The sequence below is a fragment of the Siphateles boraxobius genome, unplaced genomic scaffold, assembly GCF_051911475.1.
Source record: "Siphateles boraxobius isolate OS27281-9 unplaced genomic scaffold, OSU_SipBor_1 66, whole genome shotgun sequence".
NCBI lineage: Eukaryota > Metazoa > Chordata > Actinopteri > Cypriniformes > Leuciscidae > Siphateles > Siphateles boraxobius.
Window position 1 is genome coordinate 22,202,237 of NW_027509193.1, and position 22,125 is coordinate 22,224,361.

Consider the following 22,125-nt stretch of genomic DNA (forward strand, 5'->3'; position numbering starts at 1 on the left):
GAGATCATATTTATTGCTGAAAAATCTAGGTATTATTTTCAACTCATCTCTCTCCTTTCAGGCTCATATTAACCAATTCTGCATTCTTTCAACTACGTCGCATTGCCCAGCTCCGTCCCTTCATCAGTGTCAAAGACACTGAAACTGCTATCCATGCATTTGTCTCATCACGTCTTGAATACTGTAATGCCTTTTTCATTGGTTTACCTGCTGGCTCCATTTCCAGATTACAGTATATTCAATACTCTGCTGCCAATACTTACCCACACCAAGTGCTCCAATCACATCACCCTAATTTTATATGATCTTGTCATTCTTTATATGAATTTTAACACCTGTTTACACCTGGTATTAAGATGTGTTTTGGTCGATCGGATCAAACTGGACAACGCTAAATACAGGTGTAAATGGGGTATAAAACATTTTGAGCTTTTCCACTTTCGATCACTTCCAGAGGTATTCGAAATCACATTAGACCAGATTGCTTTTGTAGAGTAAACACTCATGTGGTTGAATATGTTCGAACAGCCGCAAAAGATCGCCTACTCTCCGCCTACTGTTCTAATGCATATGGGAAGCGCATTAGCCAAACAGAATTTAAACTTTGGCTGGAGACTCAAGTTTGGTTTAAAGACAAAAAACTTACCAAGCTCAATGTTCTCTCACTATTCCTGATTTCTAACACACACTCACTGCGTTTAGCGTGGTCTTGCAGCTGTAAGAGCAGAAACAAAAGCTACTGCTCTATGAAGGTTTTTCTGTTTTCTCCGGTCGTGTTTATATGTAAATTGCACAAGCTTATTTCATCCATTAGTTTGAAAGGTCTGAAAAAGTCCATACATTTACCTGCCCATAGACCCTTCCCTCGAAGAATTCAGGACGAAAGTGATTGAAAGTGGACAAAAGAGATGGATTAAAATTCCAGGTGTAAATTTATATGTGTCTCTCTCTCATCTACTTGTGATCCGATCGACCAAAACGCATCTTAACACCAGGTGTAAACAGGGTCTTAGATGTAGTGCCTCTGTATATTATGTATTGTGTATGTGTGGTTCCTCTTTCACCATCTGCATGTTATAGGTGAGGATTTGATATCAGGCCAAAAAGATCACAAGTAGCAATCTGAGAAAATCAAGGTGTTGAATTCTGTCAAACGAATTGTCTGCATGATTAGTGCCAGATGTATGCTACACAAAACAGTGTTCAGGCACACACTGTGACACCTAGTTTTTCAGTGGTGTGAATTAGATTGACACCTGATCAATTAAGTGCAAACTCAGCCCGTTGTTTGAGCCTAGGTGCATCGTGTATCTTTCTGTGTTGTTTTGGATTTTTTCCAAGGGTGTGATAAGCAGCATTCTAATACTCCTCAGAAAGACTTTGAGTGTCTTCAAATCATATAAATTTGTTTTTAAAATATTATACATAATTCTTCCGCCTCTGTAAATGCAATTTAAACCTTTAATTTGTGAGTTTTTAAATAGTGACATAGCTAAAGTCCATCAGATACCCCAGAAAGAAATCTTATCAATTTTTCTGGTCCTTAAAATATCAAATTGACACTGTTTCTGTAAAAAGAAATAAAAATGTATCAAATTGATTTCAGATTTTTAGATATTCTTGAAATGATCACCAAGCCCGGTTACAACAACAAAAAATATTTGGCATTTTCTTTACCAAAAATGTGTCAAAAAAGACCTGAAGACAATAAAATGGTTAAACAGAAAACTGGTCATTTTTCAATACTGGTCATATTCAATGTTACATATACATATTCATAAGCTCCAGTGGTTGAATTAATGTGCTTTGTGTTTTAAAAAAATATGGAGTCATCTTCCTCTCCTCTGCTCTTGTAATCTTACATGACATTTTAGTTTAGACACTCAGCTGTAATGATTAATGACTTGAAAAATTAGTACATGAGAGGGTGTATACTTGGAGATTAGGTTCTTACCACCTGCAAGGTGGCTACTGGGTGTTTTCTCGTGGCAGAGGTGTGAATCTTCAATCTTTGATTCTCCTACATTTTTGAGTCTCCTCTCAGGAGCCTTAGGACACAGACACACCCACTGCTGAAAGCAGATTTGGCTAATCGGTCAGAATAGTCTGGCTACATTCCTTTGACAGATTACTTGAGAGTGTTATGTAGAGCAGTTGAATGTTACAGAAATGTGGCTCTTGGAAGTCATTCAAAACCTTTACAACAGCATTTGAGATCCCCACTTGGAGTAGCAGCAGTTCAGCCAACATGAACAGGGAGTGTGTACTGTACCCAAACAATCAGACATTTCCCTAGATTTACTGTAAACATTGAATTTTTGTGGAAAAAAAGATATTTTTTACAATAATATTGAATTTTAACATACCTGGCATAACAACAACAGCTGATATCATAAAATTAAGCTCATTAATCATATTTATAGTGCCAGTTTTTTATTATATGCTAGGTTTTCCTTATTTCTGGTCAGAGGAGCAAACAAGCAATACAGAAATTCTAATGGTATTTCTAATATTTTGCAAGCCTTAAAATAGAGGAACATTCACTGAATGAACAAACACGTATTGACAACAAATTAATTACCGGTAGGACTTTATTTGAAAACGATGAACAATCACACCTGGAAAATAGGCTAATTATAGTCACTCGATCAAGTGTCAAGTGTACATTCACTGTAATACTAGTGCTTTTACTGGCAATCAAGGGTTTGGTCTGAGTGCTTCAGTTGTATATTTAACCATTTGTTTAATGACAATTTGCACAATACTTTTTAAAATTGTTTTATTAAGGAAAGACAAAATATGTGAACCTGTTCAAGGATGTCACTGTGTACCACAGTGCTAAACATATGCATGCTCTGATCAATGAGGAATAATAGAAATCTGAAAAGGAAATGTGTATGAAAAGATAAAAGCTTTCTGGTAGTCACAGCTCTGCTTTCCTTTCTGTCTTTTCATATAGGATAATGCAACATTTTCTTGGTCTTGTGCAACATGCAAAATATCATTAACTCAGTAATGAGATAGAATCAGAAAATAAATTACAAAATGTACTGGCAAGAACACACTAATCCAACCTTAAAATGTGTAAACTTTTGGGCAAATGCAAAATGTATTTTTTAAATGTATTGTTAAATGATTTTTATGAACAATACAAATATATGATGGCTGGTGTCACCTTTTGGTTTTGTTTCATGTTCTTGTTTCATGTCTGTCATGTGATCTGCCATGTGTTCCCCATGTGAATGTGTCATTTTGTCATTGGTTGATTGTCTTGATTATGTTCACAGGTGTGCCTTGTCTAGTCATTAGGCTTGTGTATTTAAGCCCCCATGTTTGCCATGTGTCTTTGTCAAGTATTGTTTGTATAATCACTGCATGGTTCGTGTTCGTGTTCGTGTTCGTGTTCGTGTTCGTGTTCGTGTTCGTGTTCGTGTTCGTGTTCGTGTTCGTGTTCGTGTTCGTGTTCGTGTTCGTGTTCGTGTTCGTGTTCGTGTTCGTGTTCGTGTTCGTGTTCGTGTTCGTGTTCGTGTTCGTGTTCGTGTCAAACTTTCCTTCAGTGGACCTGCTTTCAGAATACTTGACCAACCATAAACCCAACAGTTGCCCTCGACTTCGCCCACCCTCCAAGCCTGAGTCTCTTCATGTCAAGCCCGCCGAGCCTGAGCCTCTTCACATCAGGCCTGTCAAGCCAGAGACTGTTCACACCATGTCTGCCGTGCCTGTCTTCGGAAAAGATGGCCAGCGCCATTCCAGAGTCAATAGGTTGGATGGATGATTGGATGATGGGATGATTGGATGGATGGATGATTGGATGGATGGATGATTGGATGGATGGATGGATGATTCGATGGATGGATGATTGGATGGATGGATGGATGATTGGATGGATGGATGATTCGATGGATGGATGGATGATTTGATGGATGGATGATTCGATGGATGGATGGATGATTTGATGGATGGATGATTCGATGGATGGATAATTGGATGGATGGATGATTCGATGGATGGATAATTGGATGGATGATTCGATGGATGGATGGATGGATGGATGATTGGATGGATGGATGATTCGATGGATGGATAATTGGATGGATGATTCGATGGATGGATGGATGGATGGATGATTCGGATGGATGGATAAATCGATGGATGGATAATTGGATGGATGATTCGATGGATGGATGGATGGATGATTCGGATGGATGGATGATTGGATGGATGGATAATTGGATGGATGATTCGATGGATGGATGGATGGATGATTGGATGGATGGATAGATGGATGGATGATTCGATGATTTGATGGATGAATGGATGATTGGATGGATGGATGATTTGATGATTCAATGGATGGATGATTCGATGGATGGATGGATGGATGATTTGATGATTGGATGGATGGATGGATGGATGGATGGATGATTCAATGGATGGATGATTCGCTGGATGGATGGCTGGATGCATATGGTCATCACTATCCCCAAAGTTGTGATGTCAGAACCTTTCCCCAAATGCTGTGCCCAGCACATGCAGCCTTGCTTTGCCACATCTACCAACACTTCCCTCTCTTCATTCCGTATGCTGCCGCAGGCTTAGGTAGACCTGCCAGAGCTTGCTCCCAGATGGTAGATCACGGAGAGGTAGAGAGAAGACTGAAATAGATTGAGCACCCAGTGTAAGGTTGAGCAAACTTCAGCAATGTTCAAAGGCGAAATAAGTTCACATCAACACCTTTGATGTTGCTGGCAGCCGCCAGACAGAAGGAGACAATCTGTCTCTCTGGTGTACCGCCCAGCTTGAGCAGTGCCTTAAACCACCCAAAACCCTGCAGCAAGTTTAAAACACATTCACAGACTGAAATGCGCTAATCAAACACTTCAATTACACTGACAGGCAAAGGCACCTGAGACACTGGTGAGGTGCGGGATCAGGGGATCAATCTTAAATGCCGACACCTCTTATATTCACTTTCACCATTCAGCACAAGACTGAATATCTGGACTATGGTTCAAACTAATTGCCATTAACAGGGAAAGTTAGGCCACTCATTCACTCCAGAAAAAGTTAAATTGTGCTTGTGGTCATTCAAGTCTGTTGCGTATTGAGGTCAAAGATTATTGTGTCAGAGGTTGAATTTAATTTGTTGCTATTAGACATGATGTTTAGGGACCAAAAAAACCTTCAGAGTCATTTGGTCATACACAGTGACATAAACTGATTTGTAAGTAAGTTCATATGACAATTGCATGATAAACTCAGTCATCAAACAATCTTTGGACATACATTGGAATGATCTGTTGGCACTGAAAGTTTCCAATCATGCAGAGAAAGGATTAGTAACATCAGACTTCAAAGACAGCACATCTTTTTCACTGCAGACAATATAATAGGAGACATATTTTTAGGTTAAGAAAATTAACTTTTTTTAAAAAATTCAACATTGTTAAGACAAAACAAAAACAAGATTAACATTCCAAAATTATGTATTTCATAGCGATGATATTTTTTCTAGATTTCTGTTATGGTAACACATTTCAAAAGACATTACATTCAATATTCCCTATTTATCTGAGCAAGTATTTATATGTAACCCATAAGCTGTTTTTTACACTTAAAATTCAGATCACACAGTAAAGGAGAAGGGGTTAAATTACTCAAACATGTGCTTTGGGTAGCTAAATTTGCAACTTATAATAATGGGGGTTGACATTATGTGGGTTGTAATAATTGTCAACTTTTTAAAACCTTAAAACTATATACAAGTGAACGATTATTTTACTTTCTGAAAGAGCTCATTAGAAAATATTTTTTACAAAGCAAATTGGTTAGAGTATATTATATAGGCCTACTTTTTTTATCACATACCAAAAATTCTTACATTCCACACTCTTCACAATTTAACTCTTTAAACAGTATATAATATAACATTTAACAAACATTTTCACTTAAAACATTCTTGCTAAGAATTAATAATAAATGAATTAATGAATAATATTATTTAGCCAATGAATGGTTCAAGTCTGTATAGGCATAATAATTATATCTGATGATAATAATTACATCTGAGTTAAAAGGTGCCGGATTATTTCATATTTAGGCAATGTGAATTTTATAATTCCGAATTGAAATAGTTCACGAGAACATCCTGTACAGTCTTGAAAACGAAAAGTTGTGATTGCAGATCTCTAGTACCTCGTTAAAACGAGTATGCCTACATTTTTGAAAGAAATATATGAAATATGACATATAAACGAGAACGTATCGTGCAGTATAATTAGAGGAGAAGATAATTTTAGATTTGTGAGTTGCCAAGCGTGCATTAAAATCTTTATAAAAGTCTTACAATTAGCTTCCCTTTATATGGATCTTTAGGATGGCAAAAAAGTGCCAAGCAGCCTATATATTTAGTCAGTTGGTACGCGGATAAGCATGCGCATTTTAATCGAGTCTCCTCATGGTTTATGTTTATGTTATCATCTGAGAAAAAAAATACAATAAAAGCCAAATTGAATTTTGGTTCAAAGTTTAAAATTGTTTGGACACCTCTAGTAGCCTATGGGTCAAGCGATATATTTGTTAGCGGAAGCTGTTTATGTTTTAAATCCATTTATGGTTCGCGTTCCAGATACATATTTTGGAGGATTCTTCATTTGTGGTCTATAGGCTACTGAAGAGGACAATTATCTTCTCAAGAAATAATGATAGATTTTTTTTACTAAGGTAGGAGGGTAACATGATAACGATTACATTCATCTTTAACTGACAGTGTCAATGGGAAATATTGCAACTGTGAACGGACTTTTAGGGACTTTTGAATTGGATGTACTATATCAAGATTTCTTGGTGGTTTAGGATCTGCTTATACAAGAAATCATAAGACTAACTGATGGACAACTTGTACACACCTTAGATAATTACAATGAACTTCAAAGAGCTTGAATTGCCTGCCAATTTAACAAATTATCTAATGTATCTAACATATTTGAAAGCAAACTATGTTCCAAAAAATAGGCTGAACTTCTCCATTTACTGTGTAGCTATATCGATTACTGGCACATATTCCTCATCCACTAGAGTTTGCCTATTTACAGGAGAACATTTGTCAGCACTGGTCTTCAGCTTAAGTCAGTGAAACACTGCCATATTATCACCTGCCCTCAAATCATAGGTGACATAAACACAATACACAGTATCTTGGCAACAGAGTGTAGAAATATACATACACACCAGAAGAGAGACACACACAGTGAGGACGCCAGCTAGTCTGGCCTAGGACAAGAAGTATTGTTATTAACCTCTTTTCCCCCAGTGTGAATGAAAACCAAAGTGAGGGCATATCCTTGTGTTATGACTCCAGGGGCATGCTTTGTTCCCCTCTATCATGTAGCCTACACATAATTACAGACACTTCTTTTTCTTTCTCTGTGTATCTTGTGCTATCCTCTCTTTCTCTTATTGTGGCCTTATCTCTCTTAATTACTGTCAAACTCTCTCTGCTTTTATATCTCTCTCTCCCTTCTCTCCTTGTTTGTCACATTTGTTAAAGCAGTGGTTCCTCAATCATAAAGAGGGTTATGACGTGTAGGCCTATTGCTGAACTCAAACACCAATGTTGGCTAAATCTAAATGTATTAAATTTATAAAGTTATTAAACTCTACCGTAAAAAAAAGTTGCTGCCTTAAATTTTTAAGTACAATCAAATTGGATGTTTAAGCCATTTCAACCTATATTACATTAAACTGACTAAAAAATGTTGTATAGCCTAAATTATAAAAAAAAGTTGAAAAATATATGCCATGTAAAAACATACGTTGTCCTATTTACAGTGATACATCCTGGAAAAAATCTCATTAACATTCAATGCATTGGAGTTTTTCTCTATTTTGTTTCCTCGAGTTTGGCAGCATTGTAACTGTCTGGATCTGCAGGCATCGAGGCTGGGCGTGTCGTGACGGTTGGATGTACCTGTGTGTTGAGGAATGTTGGCACAAGATAAACGCATCTATAATTTGTATAATTCTCTTCTCGCGTCACTATTTTGGTTTAATAACGCGTGCCCTTCAACCAAAACATGTAAAAACATTGTGCATCAATAGCGGCTCTTTTCAACTTTTCTCCTCTCAACCACGATAAAAATGAGTTTCAACGGAAATCAAACGTGGTGGATTAATTAGCCGGTGGATGCTGCAATCATTTTGTCTTGTCTATCAGACTTCCTTATCAAATAATAATTTGTTTGAAAGCTGTTAAACTCTGTGGCTAAAATAACATAGGCTAATCGGATTTAGACACTTCTGTCGAAACTACAATGTTAACGCGAGTAGGCTAATTTAACGAAAAATAGCTAAATGGGAAAATATTTGTAATTTTATTACTAGTTGTACTTTTATTGTAAAATATGTAAACTATATTATAAAAATTCAGGCCGTTTGGATTGGACAGGCTATATACATGTTGAATCAGGTCTATAATTTATAGAGACTTGAAAATTATTGTTAAAATGATGTTCAAGTAAAACAAATAGTAGGCTATGCCAGGCCTTGTCAGATAGGCTACGTTTTATAAGTGAAATCGCATTTTTTATTTGTATTCTGTTACTTATGTAGCTACAAATAATGTTTATTTTTTTAATTTTATGTTAAATTAAGTTTAGGATTATTGGATTGTTTTAGTAGGCTAGCTATAATGTGTGACCCTGATGGTGTTTTGCCTTTGTTAGGCTAATGATCACATATTTTTATATAGTTTTGATTTAATCTTCTTGACGGCTTTTTTCATCGAAAATAAGACTTTATATCACATATAGTAGGCTATTAGCTATATTAAGATTAGCCTATATGAAATGACATAGTCCTTTGACTGTGTAGTCCCTATAAATGATAGCCTACTTCTTTCTCTTTCTTTAACAATGATACATTTATGGCACGCGCAGTTGTCAGGTATTAGCCTACCATAGGCTTACCTTTAAATTTACCGTTGGCTATACGGACCTGTTTGAACATAATGCATCTTTACCGAGATGTTTTTGAGAACAGTTTCCTAATAGCCTAGTTTTTTTTTTTTTTTTCACGCTAAACAGAATGGTACCCTATTAGTCCAACGAAGCAAACGTTTGATTTTTAAATCTTGGGAACTTTTAAAACGTGGGAATTGCGATGTTCCGTAAGCCTACATGTTACACTGCTGACGTCACCACCTATAAGAAATGACGCGGACGCCGCATGCAGCCAATAAGAGAGCGAGTTCTCACTGGTGGAATTAACTTCAGTATGTGATGGGACTGTTGAGATGAACTTCACAGACTCATACACTGCCAAAACGAAAGCAAACTCATGCGCCTCGCGATTTCACGGACATGGATCTTTCTAATGGACTTCTTTAAGGGATGGAAATCCCATGACTCTTCTAAATAGATGTTAGCCTACTTTTATGATGCACCGGTCTAATGGACATAACTCTAAAAAATGACTATGACTTCACTGTCTGAAAGTTTGGTAGCTTCAGACCCTTCAAAATCGGCATTTCTGGAGTTCAGTCACGGTTACCAGTCTCACCAGCAGCATTCACCCGGTGTGTCTCACGCGCACTATCCGGTGCACGGTTTGCATCAAGGCGCACATTCGCAGTACGATGCGGCCTTCTCTTCAGGCGCTGCTTCGTACGGTCGTCCGCTCACTTACCACTATCCCAGCGCCCATCACCACCCCGGAGCTTACCTACCCTATCAACACAACAGCGCAGTCGCTCATTCAAGAGTGGAGGATGCAGGTAAAGTGTGCTTTTCTTCACCCACAAAATTCGATTAAAAACGTAGGCTACATTGCTAGATTCCGTTCTTAGGCTTTGAGAAAATTAGTTATTCCTAATTAACTGAATAATAATAATCCCGATTTCTGTAGAAACGCACGATTTAGACTTGATATTGCTCTTAAAATTGGTGGTAGCCTATAACCTAACCCATAACGCAAAATTAATCAATAACGTGTTAAAACGTTTAAATTGTCAAACAACAATCCATAGAATTATACAATCCTGACGAAACATAAGTGTTTATTTAAAGCTCAGGCAGAGGAAAGAAAATACACGAAAAATAGTTAAATCATATACTTTGTTTGTTAGGCTACATATGAACGGATTAAACAATTGTTTTAAAAGTGAGCATATTTGCTTTTGTTTTTCCCAACGCTAAATTTATAGGCTATGCTTGTTTCATGCTATTACTTTACGCTTACTGGCTGCTGTGGAATATATATGGATTAATATATTGTAATGACCTCAGTTAACAAATCAAGTAGGCTACTAAATGTCGGAGCCCACACACACACACACACACACACACGCGCGCGCGCGCACAAACGGATTGCAAAATAAAAACATAAAGAAATTGCCTGAGATAAAAATGATTGTTTAGTCTTCATATGGCAAGCTTTAATAATTAGTTTTTTTTCAATACAAGAAGTTTCACTGACATTTCAGAACTAGATTCCAGCTAGAGAAAATGACAATTAAACGCCAACGAAATTGTCTTGTATTTGGTTGACAAAATTGTCTTGTATTGGTTTCTTCTGGACAGATTAGCCTACACTTTTGAGAAATTATTATTAATTTTTTTTAAACATTTTTAACAGTAGCCTATTTCTACTTCTGATATTATTATTATTATTATTATTATTATTATTACTACTACCATTAGCCTATTAATATTATTATTAGCCTATTATTAAGCTATATAATGTCATATTTCATTTTCTTAATCAAGATTCCGAGAAGCAAAGTTCCATTGAAAGTGGAGAAATACGGCTGAACGGAAAGGGGAAAAAGATTCGCAAACCGCGCACGATCTACTCGAGCTTACAGCTGCAGGCGCTCAACCAGCGCTTCCAACAGACCCAGTACCTCGCGCTGCCTGAACGCGCTGATCTGGCGGCCAAACTGGGTCTGACACAAACACAGGTATGTGGGCCTACAAATGACAACACTGAATTAAAGAAGGAAAAAAGCTCTATCTTTACGCCGTGGCTATGTGTCTGCATGCTTCTCAAAAGTCCCCAAAAGACAGTTGCTTTATTATAAAAATGAATGGTATTTATTATTATTTTTCTAAATACCATAAGGTTGATAGTCTAGACTCTGTAAGAACAATACAAGCAATGTGAAGTCTCCAACAGCCCATGTAAACGAGAAAGCAGAACGTTGGGGCGTAAAGTGCATTTCATCTTTGCCCCACGTTTCCACTATAGCCTAATCGATATGAGTGTTGGTAAATTATCGAGAGCATCGAATCACTTATCAGAGACAAAGGAATGAAAAAATAAATCGGAAAAAAACGACATTAATTGTAGGCCTCTGGCTCTCATCCATTATTAGGCTATTGAAATGTTAATTTAATCTGTAAGTGTTGGTAAAAATAGCTTAGGCTCATTGCAATAGGCTCATAAACAACTCCGAGGTATGATTTCCCTTGCAAAAAAAGAATTAGGCCTCAATAAATAAATTTCAAGTTCATTTCATGAAGTAGGCTATACCAAATGTTTAAGTATATTTTTAATTGTACTTTTATGTAGTAAGTATACTAATATCAATGCACTAGTACACTTGTAAGTGAACTGTGAATTTCAATACTGCTTGGGACTAAATTGGCCCAACTTTTAGTATATAAAAAGTATACTCTTTGTATGTTCCTGTATTTAGGCATTAATTTTTTATAGGCCTACTTGAAATACACTACTTTAACTCTTTCCATAAAAAAAAAAATTGTATTATAGCTTTGTGCATTAATTTTCTTTCATCAACAATTGAGTGTGGGTAAGTTAAAAAAAAGAAAAGAAAAAAGGAAGCAATATTTTAAACAAAAAGCTGAGATTTTTGTTGTTGTTGTTGTTGTTGTTGTCAGACTATGTCCGGATGGGTTTCAGAACGATGATCAAAACACAGATGAAGTAGATTGAGTCCGTCAACACCCCCAAAGCTTCACTGTTGTTAACCATTTCTCGGTCGACATTTTATAATGTTAGGCAGTTTTGATTTAAATGCTGTTTAATGTTTGATGATCGTGTAGTTTTTTATTTGCTTAAGCAATCTTCTATCACTTGTTTCTGCTTCTTCTTAACCTGTGTGTTCGATGGGGAGATTCTGTACTAAAGCCTACCATATAAAAGTGAAAACATGGCGGGGAAAGAGTAAAGTAGGCTTAGATTTGAAGTAATTTCCTATGTACACTACTAGGAACAAATCTGTTTTCTTTATAAATCAATATTTTCAAACAATGAACGTTTATTAGACAGTATGTACAACTTTGTGGAAAAAAATATTAAATAGGATACTCAATCAAAAGAGTAAACTCAACTACAAGCCAAGAATAGGCTATACATAAAATACTTAATTATACTTTTATGTATATCTTGTTCAAAAGATTTGAGTACATGTATAGTCCAAATATTTAGACCTTTCTGTTAGTATAAGTCAAGTATACATAAGTGCAATTTTATTTCTGAGAAGTAGGCTACAGAAGAAGGCGGCGGGAAGTACAATTTCTTAGTTTAAAAGAAGATTTTCACTCCTATATCAAACAAGAAACAATAGTGAGAACGAGTCCTTTCCTCCTTCAATGACAGGTTCTAATCTGCTCCAATAGTCAAAAGCATGGCAGCCACATATGTTATTGCATATGCCTAGACTACAAATGATAATCTATGAATGCACAGTATGGAATAGTAGTTCACTGCAGTGCGGATATGAGCACGGCTGTGTAATCCTGTTCTGTGTAGCTCTGTTCTTTTTCTACCCAAAGGAGCACAACTGTAGGCTCAGTGTTAACTGCAGTGTTCCATAATTCTTCACACGAAGCAGTCTTTTTATATTAACAGGGAGTTTGCATGAATATGTCTTTAATTAAAACAATTTTGTCCAGATTTATATCAAGTCATTTATTTAATTAATAGCAGGCCTAAACTTACAGTTCCCGTTAGGCACACATTGAGTCTAAATTATCTTGAATTTTTTTTGACAGTAGCTTCATAAATCATTTTTTATTTTTCTGTTTGCTCTTCTCTTTGAGCATCAATATTTCTGAAATCCTGTCTTACTAAAGTTGTAATTATTTCTTGTATTATATTTAGCAGCATTTAATAACTTTCAGTGCCCGGTAACACGTATTGTCCATGCAACCAAACTTATTTATATTAAAACTTGATCATAATTTTTATTGTGTGAATCTGTGCGAAAACTGATTTAGTGAAGGGAACCATCAAAACATCTTCAGGGATTAAGTTAAAATGGGCAGCGACATATAATAATTGACAATTTTATTTAGCAAAACTCATATTTTTCAAAAATCAATCATAATATGAAATATCTAACTTATAGATGTTTCTTACAAATATACCTAATTGAAAAGTCCAGTAAACAGCATGTCAGGACACTCATCTTTCCCCCCATTTAACTGTTCCACCCCACTCTATTCCAACCGTATATGACCCATCTTACTCGATGGACCAGTTCACCTGACTTCACCCTATTCCGTAACTGTAATAAAAGCTTTGAAAAATTATAAACCATCCACCCACACATGAAGCCTAACTGACAATATACAAAGTACATTTTAGTAAAATGGTGCTTCTTCAACTACAGGCAGTTTAATATGATTTGTATTAAAAATACAAGTCCCCTCTTGAAAACCAGATGTCAGCTTTTTTTTCTTTTTGTAATATAAATGTAATATTAAAACCATGGTCTTTTTAAACCATGCCTCTAGCTACTTTTCAAATTTGATGTAGAATTGAATCTTGTTTGTAATATGTAAAATTGAATACAGATTGAAAGTCTGGGTTTATAAAACACTTCCAATATAAAAATATGTATTATAATACTAATATGATCATGTAAACAAAAGAGTGAAAGTGAAGCAAAAAGTGTTACAATATTTATGCTCTGAAAATAATTGATACATTTTTATAATCATTTTCCCCACTAGAAACAATTTAGTTTCAAATGAATATATATATATTAAATTAAAATCTACTTGGTTAGCATGGGTATTAAAAAAAGTGTCGGTGAAAACATTCTTGAGATTAAATAAAGGTGAATAGTTTTTCAAATCATTTTGTTAAACTATGCGTAAAATGTCACTTCCACCATAATGCTATAAAACACAATACATGATTTGAGATGTGAGGAAACCGACACTGTGGTGGGATTGTTAGTGTCGTTTCAGAAAACAAATATAAAAATGCCTCCTGTTTCATATATGTCCATCGTTTCACGTTGTAAGTTGCCAAATTAAATGAATCAGTTTATTTAGTGGGTTTAAAAGAAGTATAAAATTAGCATTTATGCTCTGAATTGGTAAAAATTTCCAATTAAATAATCAGCTTTTCTGCCTGAATAATTTGAATACACTATTGATTCATTACAATCACAACCTAATCTTGAAGATAACCAGGAGCATACATTTGAAGTCACTAAATGCTTTGTATTTTGTAATTCAAGCAGGTAATGCATAAAGATAACACTCTGATTTCATGAACAGAGATATGTTCTCAAATTATCTTAATCATTTGTGCTGGTTAAAAGCATTTGATCTTTCTTTAATATATTGTGAGTTATGACAACATATGTTTTTACATTGCTTTAGCTCATCAAAATAAGTTAAGCAATTTTCAACATTTTTATAAGTTGAAAATATTCAACATTTTTTTTAAAGTCAGTTTAATGTAATTTAAGTTGAAATGACTTAAACAGCCAAATCGATTATACTAAAATTTTAAAGCAGCAACTTTTTTAGTGTAATGGCTCTTTTTTTAGATAAAATTTTATTTATTCATTTTACTCTGTATTAACATCATACACCAGCCATAAAGGATTTCTCAACGATTATTCTCAGTCCATAACCAAGGTATGTCCTTTATCCCTCATAATAATATCAAACTATGAACACATGTAATAAATTCTGACACACTGAAGTGAACTAAATATTATCCTTAATCTTAAACTTATATGAACATTATTAATTAAAAATCTAATTATTTTGTGTTATGCATATATTAATCCTCCAATACAATTATTTTGTTTCGCCCAGTAAATGAATCTCATATTTCATTGATTAGTGTTTTCGCTTTCTCCTAGACATTTACAGATGATTATCTTTTCAGCAATACAGAACCTCGTATCAAAACTTGAAGGTGTGTGGCCAGTTTGCAGTGCCAGACTTTTTTTTATTAGCAATTGACTCTGTCATCGCTGCAGTTTAAGAGTGTTGAATGTTGCCGCTGGCACTTGTTCCTGCCTTTCAGTCCAGGCGGCTCATTTCATCTATTTTCTGATGATAAGAATAATACAAGCAAGATATGATTTTAGTGATAAAAATAAAGGCATCACCACATGATAGAGGTGTTCAAAATGCGGCAAGAGGAACATCACATAAAAGTCTAAATTAAAATAATTATTTTGGGTGTCAGTGTGCATGAGAAAACTGTTAAAAGGGTAATTGGAGTTTAATCCATCTTAAAAGTCTCTTGGAAAACATCACTTTAATTATGTCTCATTATAGAAGGTTTTAAAACTCTGTGGGTGTCACTGTTAAAATGCATTGTAAATTAGCATGAATTTTCCACATTATGGTTACATAATTAAGAAAGTAAAAACCCTGAGTAGAATATCAATACTTGTTTATATCATATATTCTAGAAAAGGCATGCGCAAGTTTGTGCTGGACAGTTCTAGGTAAAATGTTGGACTGATCACAAATAACAGCAATAATGTTTAGAGTTTCACTTGTCGAGTTTCCCCTCTCACTTGCAGCAAGCTGAAGACGTGCTCGTGTTGGCAGAAGCCCTGTTGTACCACAAATGATTCATGCTGAATCAAAGCTTTTCTGAAAGCAATTCTGAAATCAGTGTCAGTAGAACTCACTAAAAACATTTTAGCGCTGCCACCCTGTGGCTGAAATTGTAAAAGTTAATCATACAAAGTAGGCTCAAAATCTTAGTAATTGTAGCTGAAAACATAAAAAATAAAAATGGTCCATTAAAATCTGTTCATTTAAGTTAATTTACCTCTAATACTAAAAAATAAATTACATTTAACAGGACAACAGGTCATTTTACTGTAAAGCACATTTACTGTTGTTTAAAAAGTATGAATTACAACAATTCACTGTGAAAATCTGTCTTTAACGGGAAAACATATGTACCTTTACACTAAAATGTGGTTTAAAATGATTTTTTTTTAACAGTACTTTCACATAAGATACTTCATAATTTACATTGAAAAAAGTTCTCAGAAGTTGCGGTTAAAAAAATAAACTGTTATGAACATACAATCCCATAAATGTCTGAAACGTCACGGTACACATATTCTCTCCAAAAAGTGCTCGTTGTTCTACACTTATTTTGATAATTCCTTCCAATCCTGCTCGACCTATGTGTTATGAATAATAAAATAATTCTTTTTTCGTTTTAAATAATAATAAAAAGAGTTTTAAACTATGCATTTAAACAGACGAAAGCACAAATTCTAATCCAAATGCAAATGTTGCAGGTAAAGATATGGTTTCAGAACAAGCGTTCCAAGTTCAAAAAGATAATGAAACATGGCTCAAGCGGACCGGAAGGAGAACACCTTCAAGCGGCTTCTGCCTCCGGACCACAGTGTTCACCAGGAATGCCGCCCTTGTGGGATGTTTCTATGTCAACCAAAGGTGCCCCCATCCACTCTGGAGGATATATGAACTCTTTTGGACACTGGTACCCTGGTCATCATCAAGACCCAATGGCCAGAACTCAGATGATGTGATGGGGGTTTAGGACAGTCGACAGAGCATCCAGATCCCCTCTACAGATCACAACAGCACTCTTTAGCACTGTTTACTCACAGCCTAATGTTCTTCAAGTTCCTCCCCAGTGTTTTCATCATGAAGATTTACATTGCTGATTTTTTTTTTTTTTGCTTGCAGGTTTTTTGTGGTGGATTTTTTCTAAAGACTGAATAGACAGCCTAACGTAAACTTGGATTTTGTAAACTCTTGTAAATTTGAATAAAATGCCATTGTCTGACTGTCTTGAATGTCTATCCTATATTTCAATATAAATGTCTATCCTATATTTCAGTCATTCTTCAATTTATTTATCGGTTTATTGCATATTATTTTCCCTTTGTTAAAACAGCAGTCTTGAAATGACAGTCTTGACCCTTTCACTAACACCAATGAAATATACATATTTAATTTTAGGAAGATATGTTTATGAGAAGCTTTTTTCCCCTACAGTGTGACAAATGAATGCAATAAAAATACAAAATATTAAAAAATAAAAGAGAATAAAAAATAAAGCATAACTATAAAATATTTAACAAAATTAGGCTTAAAACAATTAGATGGAGTACAGCATGTCACGCCACATGAAAAATGCAATATCCAATAAAATGCAATCTTATAGGTTATATTGTCTGTTCAAGACACAAGACTGATGTCTGATGCCACCTAGTGGTTTGAAAACACACCATGATAGCTTTGGGTGTTTGACGGAAGCTAACTCTCTCTAGGCCTAACAAACACAGATTAATGTGAAAAGCTTTAGTATTATGTTGAGCTGGATTCTGACCTCTGTATGGAAAACAATAGACCAATATTACTCTAGATTAGAAGATGACACAGTGAAGATGGAACTGGATTACAGAAAATCACTTCAGCATTGAGGCTTAAGCAACAACATTTTCTACTTGAAAGCAAATTATTTTCAGCTAAACATGACCGACTATGAAGTGTCTGTTCAACAGCTCAATGATCTGTTGACAGATGAAAACGGAGACTTCTGTATGCCCTCCAATCATTTTAATGAAGTCTACCCCGGGATACTCCTAGGAAATGAGTAAGTCCTCAAATAGCCTACAGATATGTAGTGGGTGGGTTATTTTCTTACCATACAGAAACATTGCTCAACAAACATTTACATTTTGTTGTTAAACTGTATGTTTAGCCTTTCCTATCTGATAAGCTAATATTAAAAACATGATCATGTTGCAAATTCCCAAGGGCAAGGCTTTAAATAAACATGGCCTATTTTCCATGTGTGGAGGGCACCCTCTTATGCTCACTCTCACACACTCACAGAGAGACTGAAAGAGATCAGTTAAACGGAGGTGGCTGTTACATTACACCTGTATCTCAACAGGTCTGTAGCCACAAATGTAACACATTTGCATCAGCTGGGAGTGACACACATCCTCAATGCTGCAGAAGGCCAATCGGACATGCATGTGAACACGGATGCAGAGTTCTACGCAGACACAGGGATCATCTATCATGGGATACCAGCCTTTGACACGGACCATTTTGACCTCAGTGTATATTTTGAAGAGGCTTCTAATTTCATGGAAAAAGCTCTGGCAATGAAAGGTGGGAGGGTCTAACAAGAAGTATACTTTTAAATGTGTATTTTTTTCGCATCCCTCATTTATTGCCATTCTTTAATGCATGTGGTACTTTAAAGCTGCATAGATCCTATTAATAGTGCATTATCTGTTAATATCCTAAGTCTTCCTGTTTCAATGACCCACCAATAATAAACTGCTTGCTTGCTCCCTGCTCTCACTGCTAATTTGTGCTTTATCAGTCTTAAAGGGACAGTATTCTTTCCAACCCAAAATTAAAATTCTGTCATCATTTACTCACCCTCAAATTGTTCCAAATTTGTATGAATTTCTTTCTTCTGCTGAACACAAAATATATTCTGAATAATATGGACACAGTTGATGGACCCCATTGGTTTTCATAGTATGGCAAAAATAGGCCTATACTTTGGCAGTCAATTAGTGTCCATTTTTAGGCAAACTATCCCCTTAACATTGGGATCCAGAAGGATCTGCAGAGCTGTAGTTGCTACACACAGCCAGGAACAGCACGAAGTTTGACTCTTTGGTTTTTCGGACATTCTTTAAAATATCTTCTTTTGTGTTCAGCAGTTCAGGTTTGGAACAACTTGAGGGTGATAAGATGACACAGTTTTCATTTGTATTGATTAATATAGCCTAATATAAGCTAACAATAACAATAGTTAATCAATATCATGCTAGCAAGAGTGCTGTTATCAAGAACATGAGCATGATAGTGAGCAAAAACATTGCTTTTATACAACAGTCCAATAAACAACAAGTTAATATTGAGCTGTTTGCATTCCAGACAAAGTTTAGCCAATTTCTGTCCGTCAGTGAAAGTTCCACAGTAAGCCAAAGCATAATTTTCGAGCCATACCGAGGTTTTAACTCCCCAAAAGAACCAGTGTTCTTGAACGAGTCTTTTGATTTATTCAATAAACGCCACTCGCTTATAAAAACAGTCAAATGTCGCCACCTACTGGTGATGTAGCCTTCAGAATCGCGCGAACAAGCGGAGTGATACAAACAGTGAAAAGTCCCAGTGCGGTTGGACTGTTATGTCAGCATTCTTGAAGCGCTGCTCGGTCTAATTCGACGACCTGTATTCTGACGATTTATCTTGTGTGCTACCTGCGTTTTAAACAGTTATTTTTTCATTCAAAACAATTTTACCATCAAAGTATCATAGTAATTTTTGGCAACTTCGATCTGATTAGTAGCCTAAGCCTAGCCTATATCTTAAAAATCGTACCTTTTCCTACACATTAATATTCGTTAATCTTATATTCATACGAAATTAAAACAGTCACAGACTCTAATTTCTTCTGTAGGTAAAGTGTACGTACACTGTCAGAAAGGCTACAGTCGTTCGGCTGCATTGGTCATCGCACACCTGATGCTGCAGCACAGGATGGGTGTTAGAGCGGCTGTGGCCACAGTAAGAGAGAAACGGGAGATCGGACCCAATGATGGATTCCTGCGCCAGCTCTGCCAGCTAAACGATTGTCTGGAAGGCGAAGGAAGGCATTAAAATGAATCTGTGTTTTTATCGGCTAACTGATATTGGTTGGCGAGTCAATTCTGGTAAGCATTTAGTTTGCCATTTGGAATGATTGTTTTCTGCATTTCTGAAGTGTCTCCTGCCCTCTAGTGGCACTGTTAATCAGAGGAGTTTAGGCAGAAATACAGCCTACTTTAAGTAGCCCATGATAATAATTACAGTTTTCTTCCAAATAACTACATAATCAAACACAAGAGGTCTTCACAACAGACAACAATCATTTATTAAACATTTTTAAAGTGAAAAGTAGCACACATACCTGAGTTACACTGAAACCCCTCATCTGATTGTTGTAGGCTACATTTTAATATACTGTGATTGTATAGCTGCAAATAGAACTTTTCAGTCTCTTAACATCAATTACAGGTTGGTATATGACACGGTTTCACAGAAGGATAATGTGCAATGCTAACAAAGGATGATTTAACAGCAATTCTGCTCTCTGGACTATATGGTGTGCCACTGACTTATAGAAGAGGACATCTCAACATCTTCATGGATTAGCATGGTTAGTGTAAAGCACATCGATTATGCTCCACAAGCAAGAAAAAGACAAACATGTGTGCAAGCATCATTGTCTTTGTCATTATATTGAGCTATTTATGGTAGAGAGAATGCAGATAAAAGCATTGTTAAAATACAACAATGCACATAATGTACACATCACTGATTGAACATAAAAAAGGCCTATTTCACTGAAACAAAGGCCAGTGTGGTGTCTGTGATGAGGATGGTTTATTACAGTAAGTGAGGTCCTTTTGTATATTAGACCCTTTTGAATATTGTAGTTTGAGTGAGGTACTGCGGTGATGGGGGTTAAACTTAAAAAAAAAAAAAAAAAACGTTTGCTGCAGATGTGTCCTTTAATAGCTGGATAAAAATCTTTTTAAAACTAACATTAGCATTCAACATTAACTCCAGCCTGGTCACATCATGGCAGTTTGTGTGTTGCTACTGGAGGATTGAGAATTACTGTTTAATTTTGACACAAAAGTGACAATGATTCTATGCTGAACTCACCCTCCTGTATCATTTGCATGTGAGGTATGAAGGTTTGAAATAACATAAGTCATTGTTCTTTATCGAGTCACTACATGAGAATCTTGATATGGGAGACAGCTGGTGTAAATACTAACGAAGTGTGTCAAATCAAACACACGAGATGCACAATGGCCGTCCACACTGAGCACTTAAAGAACCACAGTACAGTTCAGATCACTAAGCATCTACAAAAAGCACAGTGTCTAAAATTAATTTTAGTTTTGCTCTGAACAGCTCAAATTGCTCATAACAATCCACTCACTGAAAATTCACAGTTCATACTTCCATAAACAGCCTGCAAATGTGTCATGTCCACTCAGCATAACATACAGCAAGTATTCTGAGTAAAGAATAAGTGTTTTCTCTCTTTATTTTTTATTTATTTTTTATTCCTCATCAGAAGATGGACAGGGTGTTTTTTTTTTAATGGAATGGCAGGTCTTGACACAGAACTCAAAAATGACTTGCTACATTGCAGACTGTGGACATGCAGATGACAAGGGATTTAATAGAGGGCTGTTGAAAGACCCTTTTTAAGACCTATTAAAGGAGTCATAGCATTACATTTCCTGCCCTGAGGTCCACTTATTTATTTATAAACTTCTGCTCCGACAATAGTCCAAATTTTATTTTTAATGGTTCTTGTGCCTTTAAGTCATCTACATAAACATTTTTTCGCATTGAAACACGTCGTGTTTCGCATGTTCTCATATGTAAACTGGATTCAATCTTCCCTGAAACCCTAAACTTGTTGTAAACTAGTTTCTGCAATTTGGCCTACAAATTTACGTCATTCCTGCACCACTCTGAGACTGAACACATGACATAACTGTTTTCACGAATTAAAATTTTCTTAAGTTTACACAGAGACAATATTGGTATCATTTTCAAAAACTTGCACTTTGAAACCAGTTTTCAGAAGTTTGACCAGCGAAAACGCATCAATAGTTTGACTCTTAATTTGAACGAGGGAAGAAGTTCTGAAAGTTACAGTATGATTTCAAAGCACCAACTTTTATTTCAAAATATCATGATATGGCCCCTTTAAGAGTCAAAGTCTCACTCAACATACTCATGATCTGGCTAGGTGTAAAGGACTGAATTCTGTTCTAATAAAAGTGCTGTAAACCAGGTTTGTACATCCAGCAAA

General features: G+C 35.7%; 2 protein-coding genes across 2 annotated transcripts; both read left to right on the forward strand.

The window, feature by feature from the left end:
* The first annotated feature begins 9,233 nt into the window (after positions 1-9,233).
* On the forward strand, positions 9,234-17,060 carry dlx4a (distal-less homeobox 4a). The gene is made up of 3 exons (XM_077212957.1): positions 9,234-9,772; positions 10,764-10,957; positions 16,541-17,060. Exons 1-3 carry the CDS (start codon positions 9,469-9,471, stop codon positions 16,793-16,795), a joined length of 753 nt encoding a protein of 250 aa, XP_077069072.1. The 5' UTR covers positions 9,234-9,468; the 3' UTR covers positions 16,796-17,060.
* Positions 17,061-17,498: 438 nt separating this feature from the next.
* On the forward strand, positions 17,499-20,639 carry dusp3b (dual specificity phosphatase 3b). The gene is made up of 4 exons (XM_077212966.1): positions 17,499-17,868; positions 18,172-18,395; positions 19,705-19,957; positions 20,301-20,639. The coding sequence occupies exons 1-3, from the start codon at positions 17,747-17,749 to the stop codon at positions 19,902-19,904; spliced, it is 546 nt and encodes a 181-aa protein (XP_077069081.1). The 5' UTR covers positions 17,499-17,746; the 3' UTR covers positions 19,905-19,957; positions 20,301-20,639.
* Positions 20,640-22,125: the final 1,486 nt, after the last annotated feature.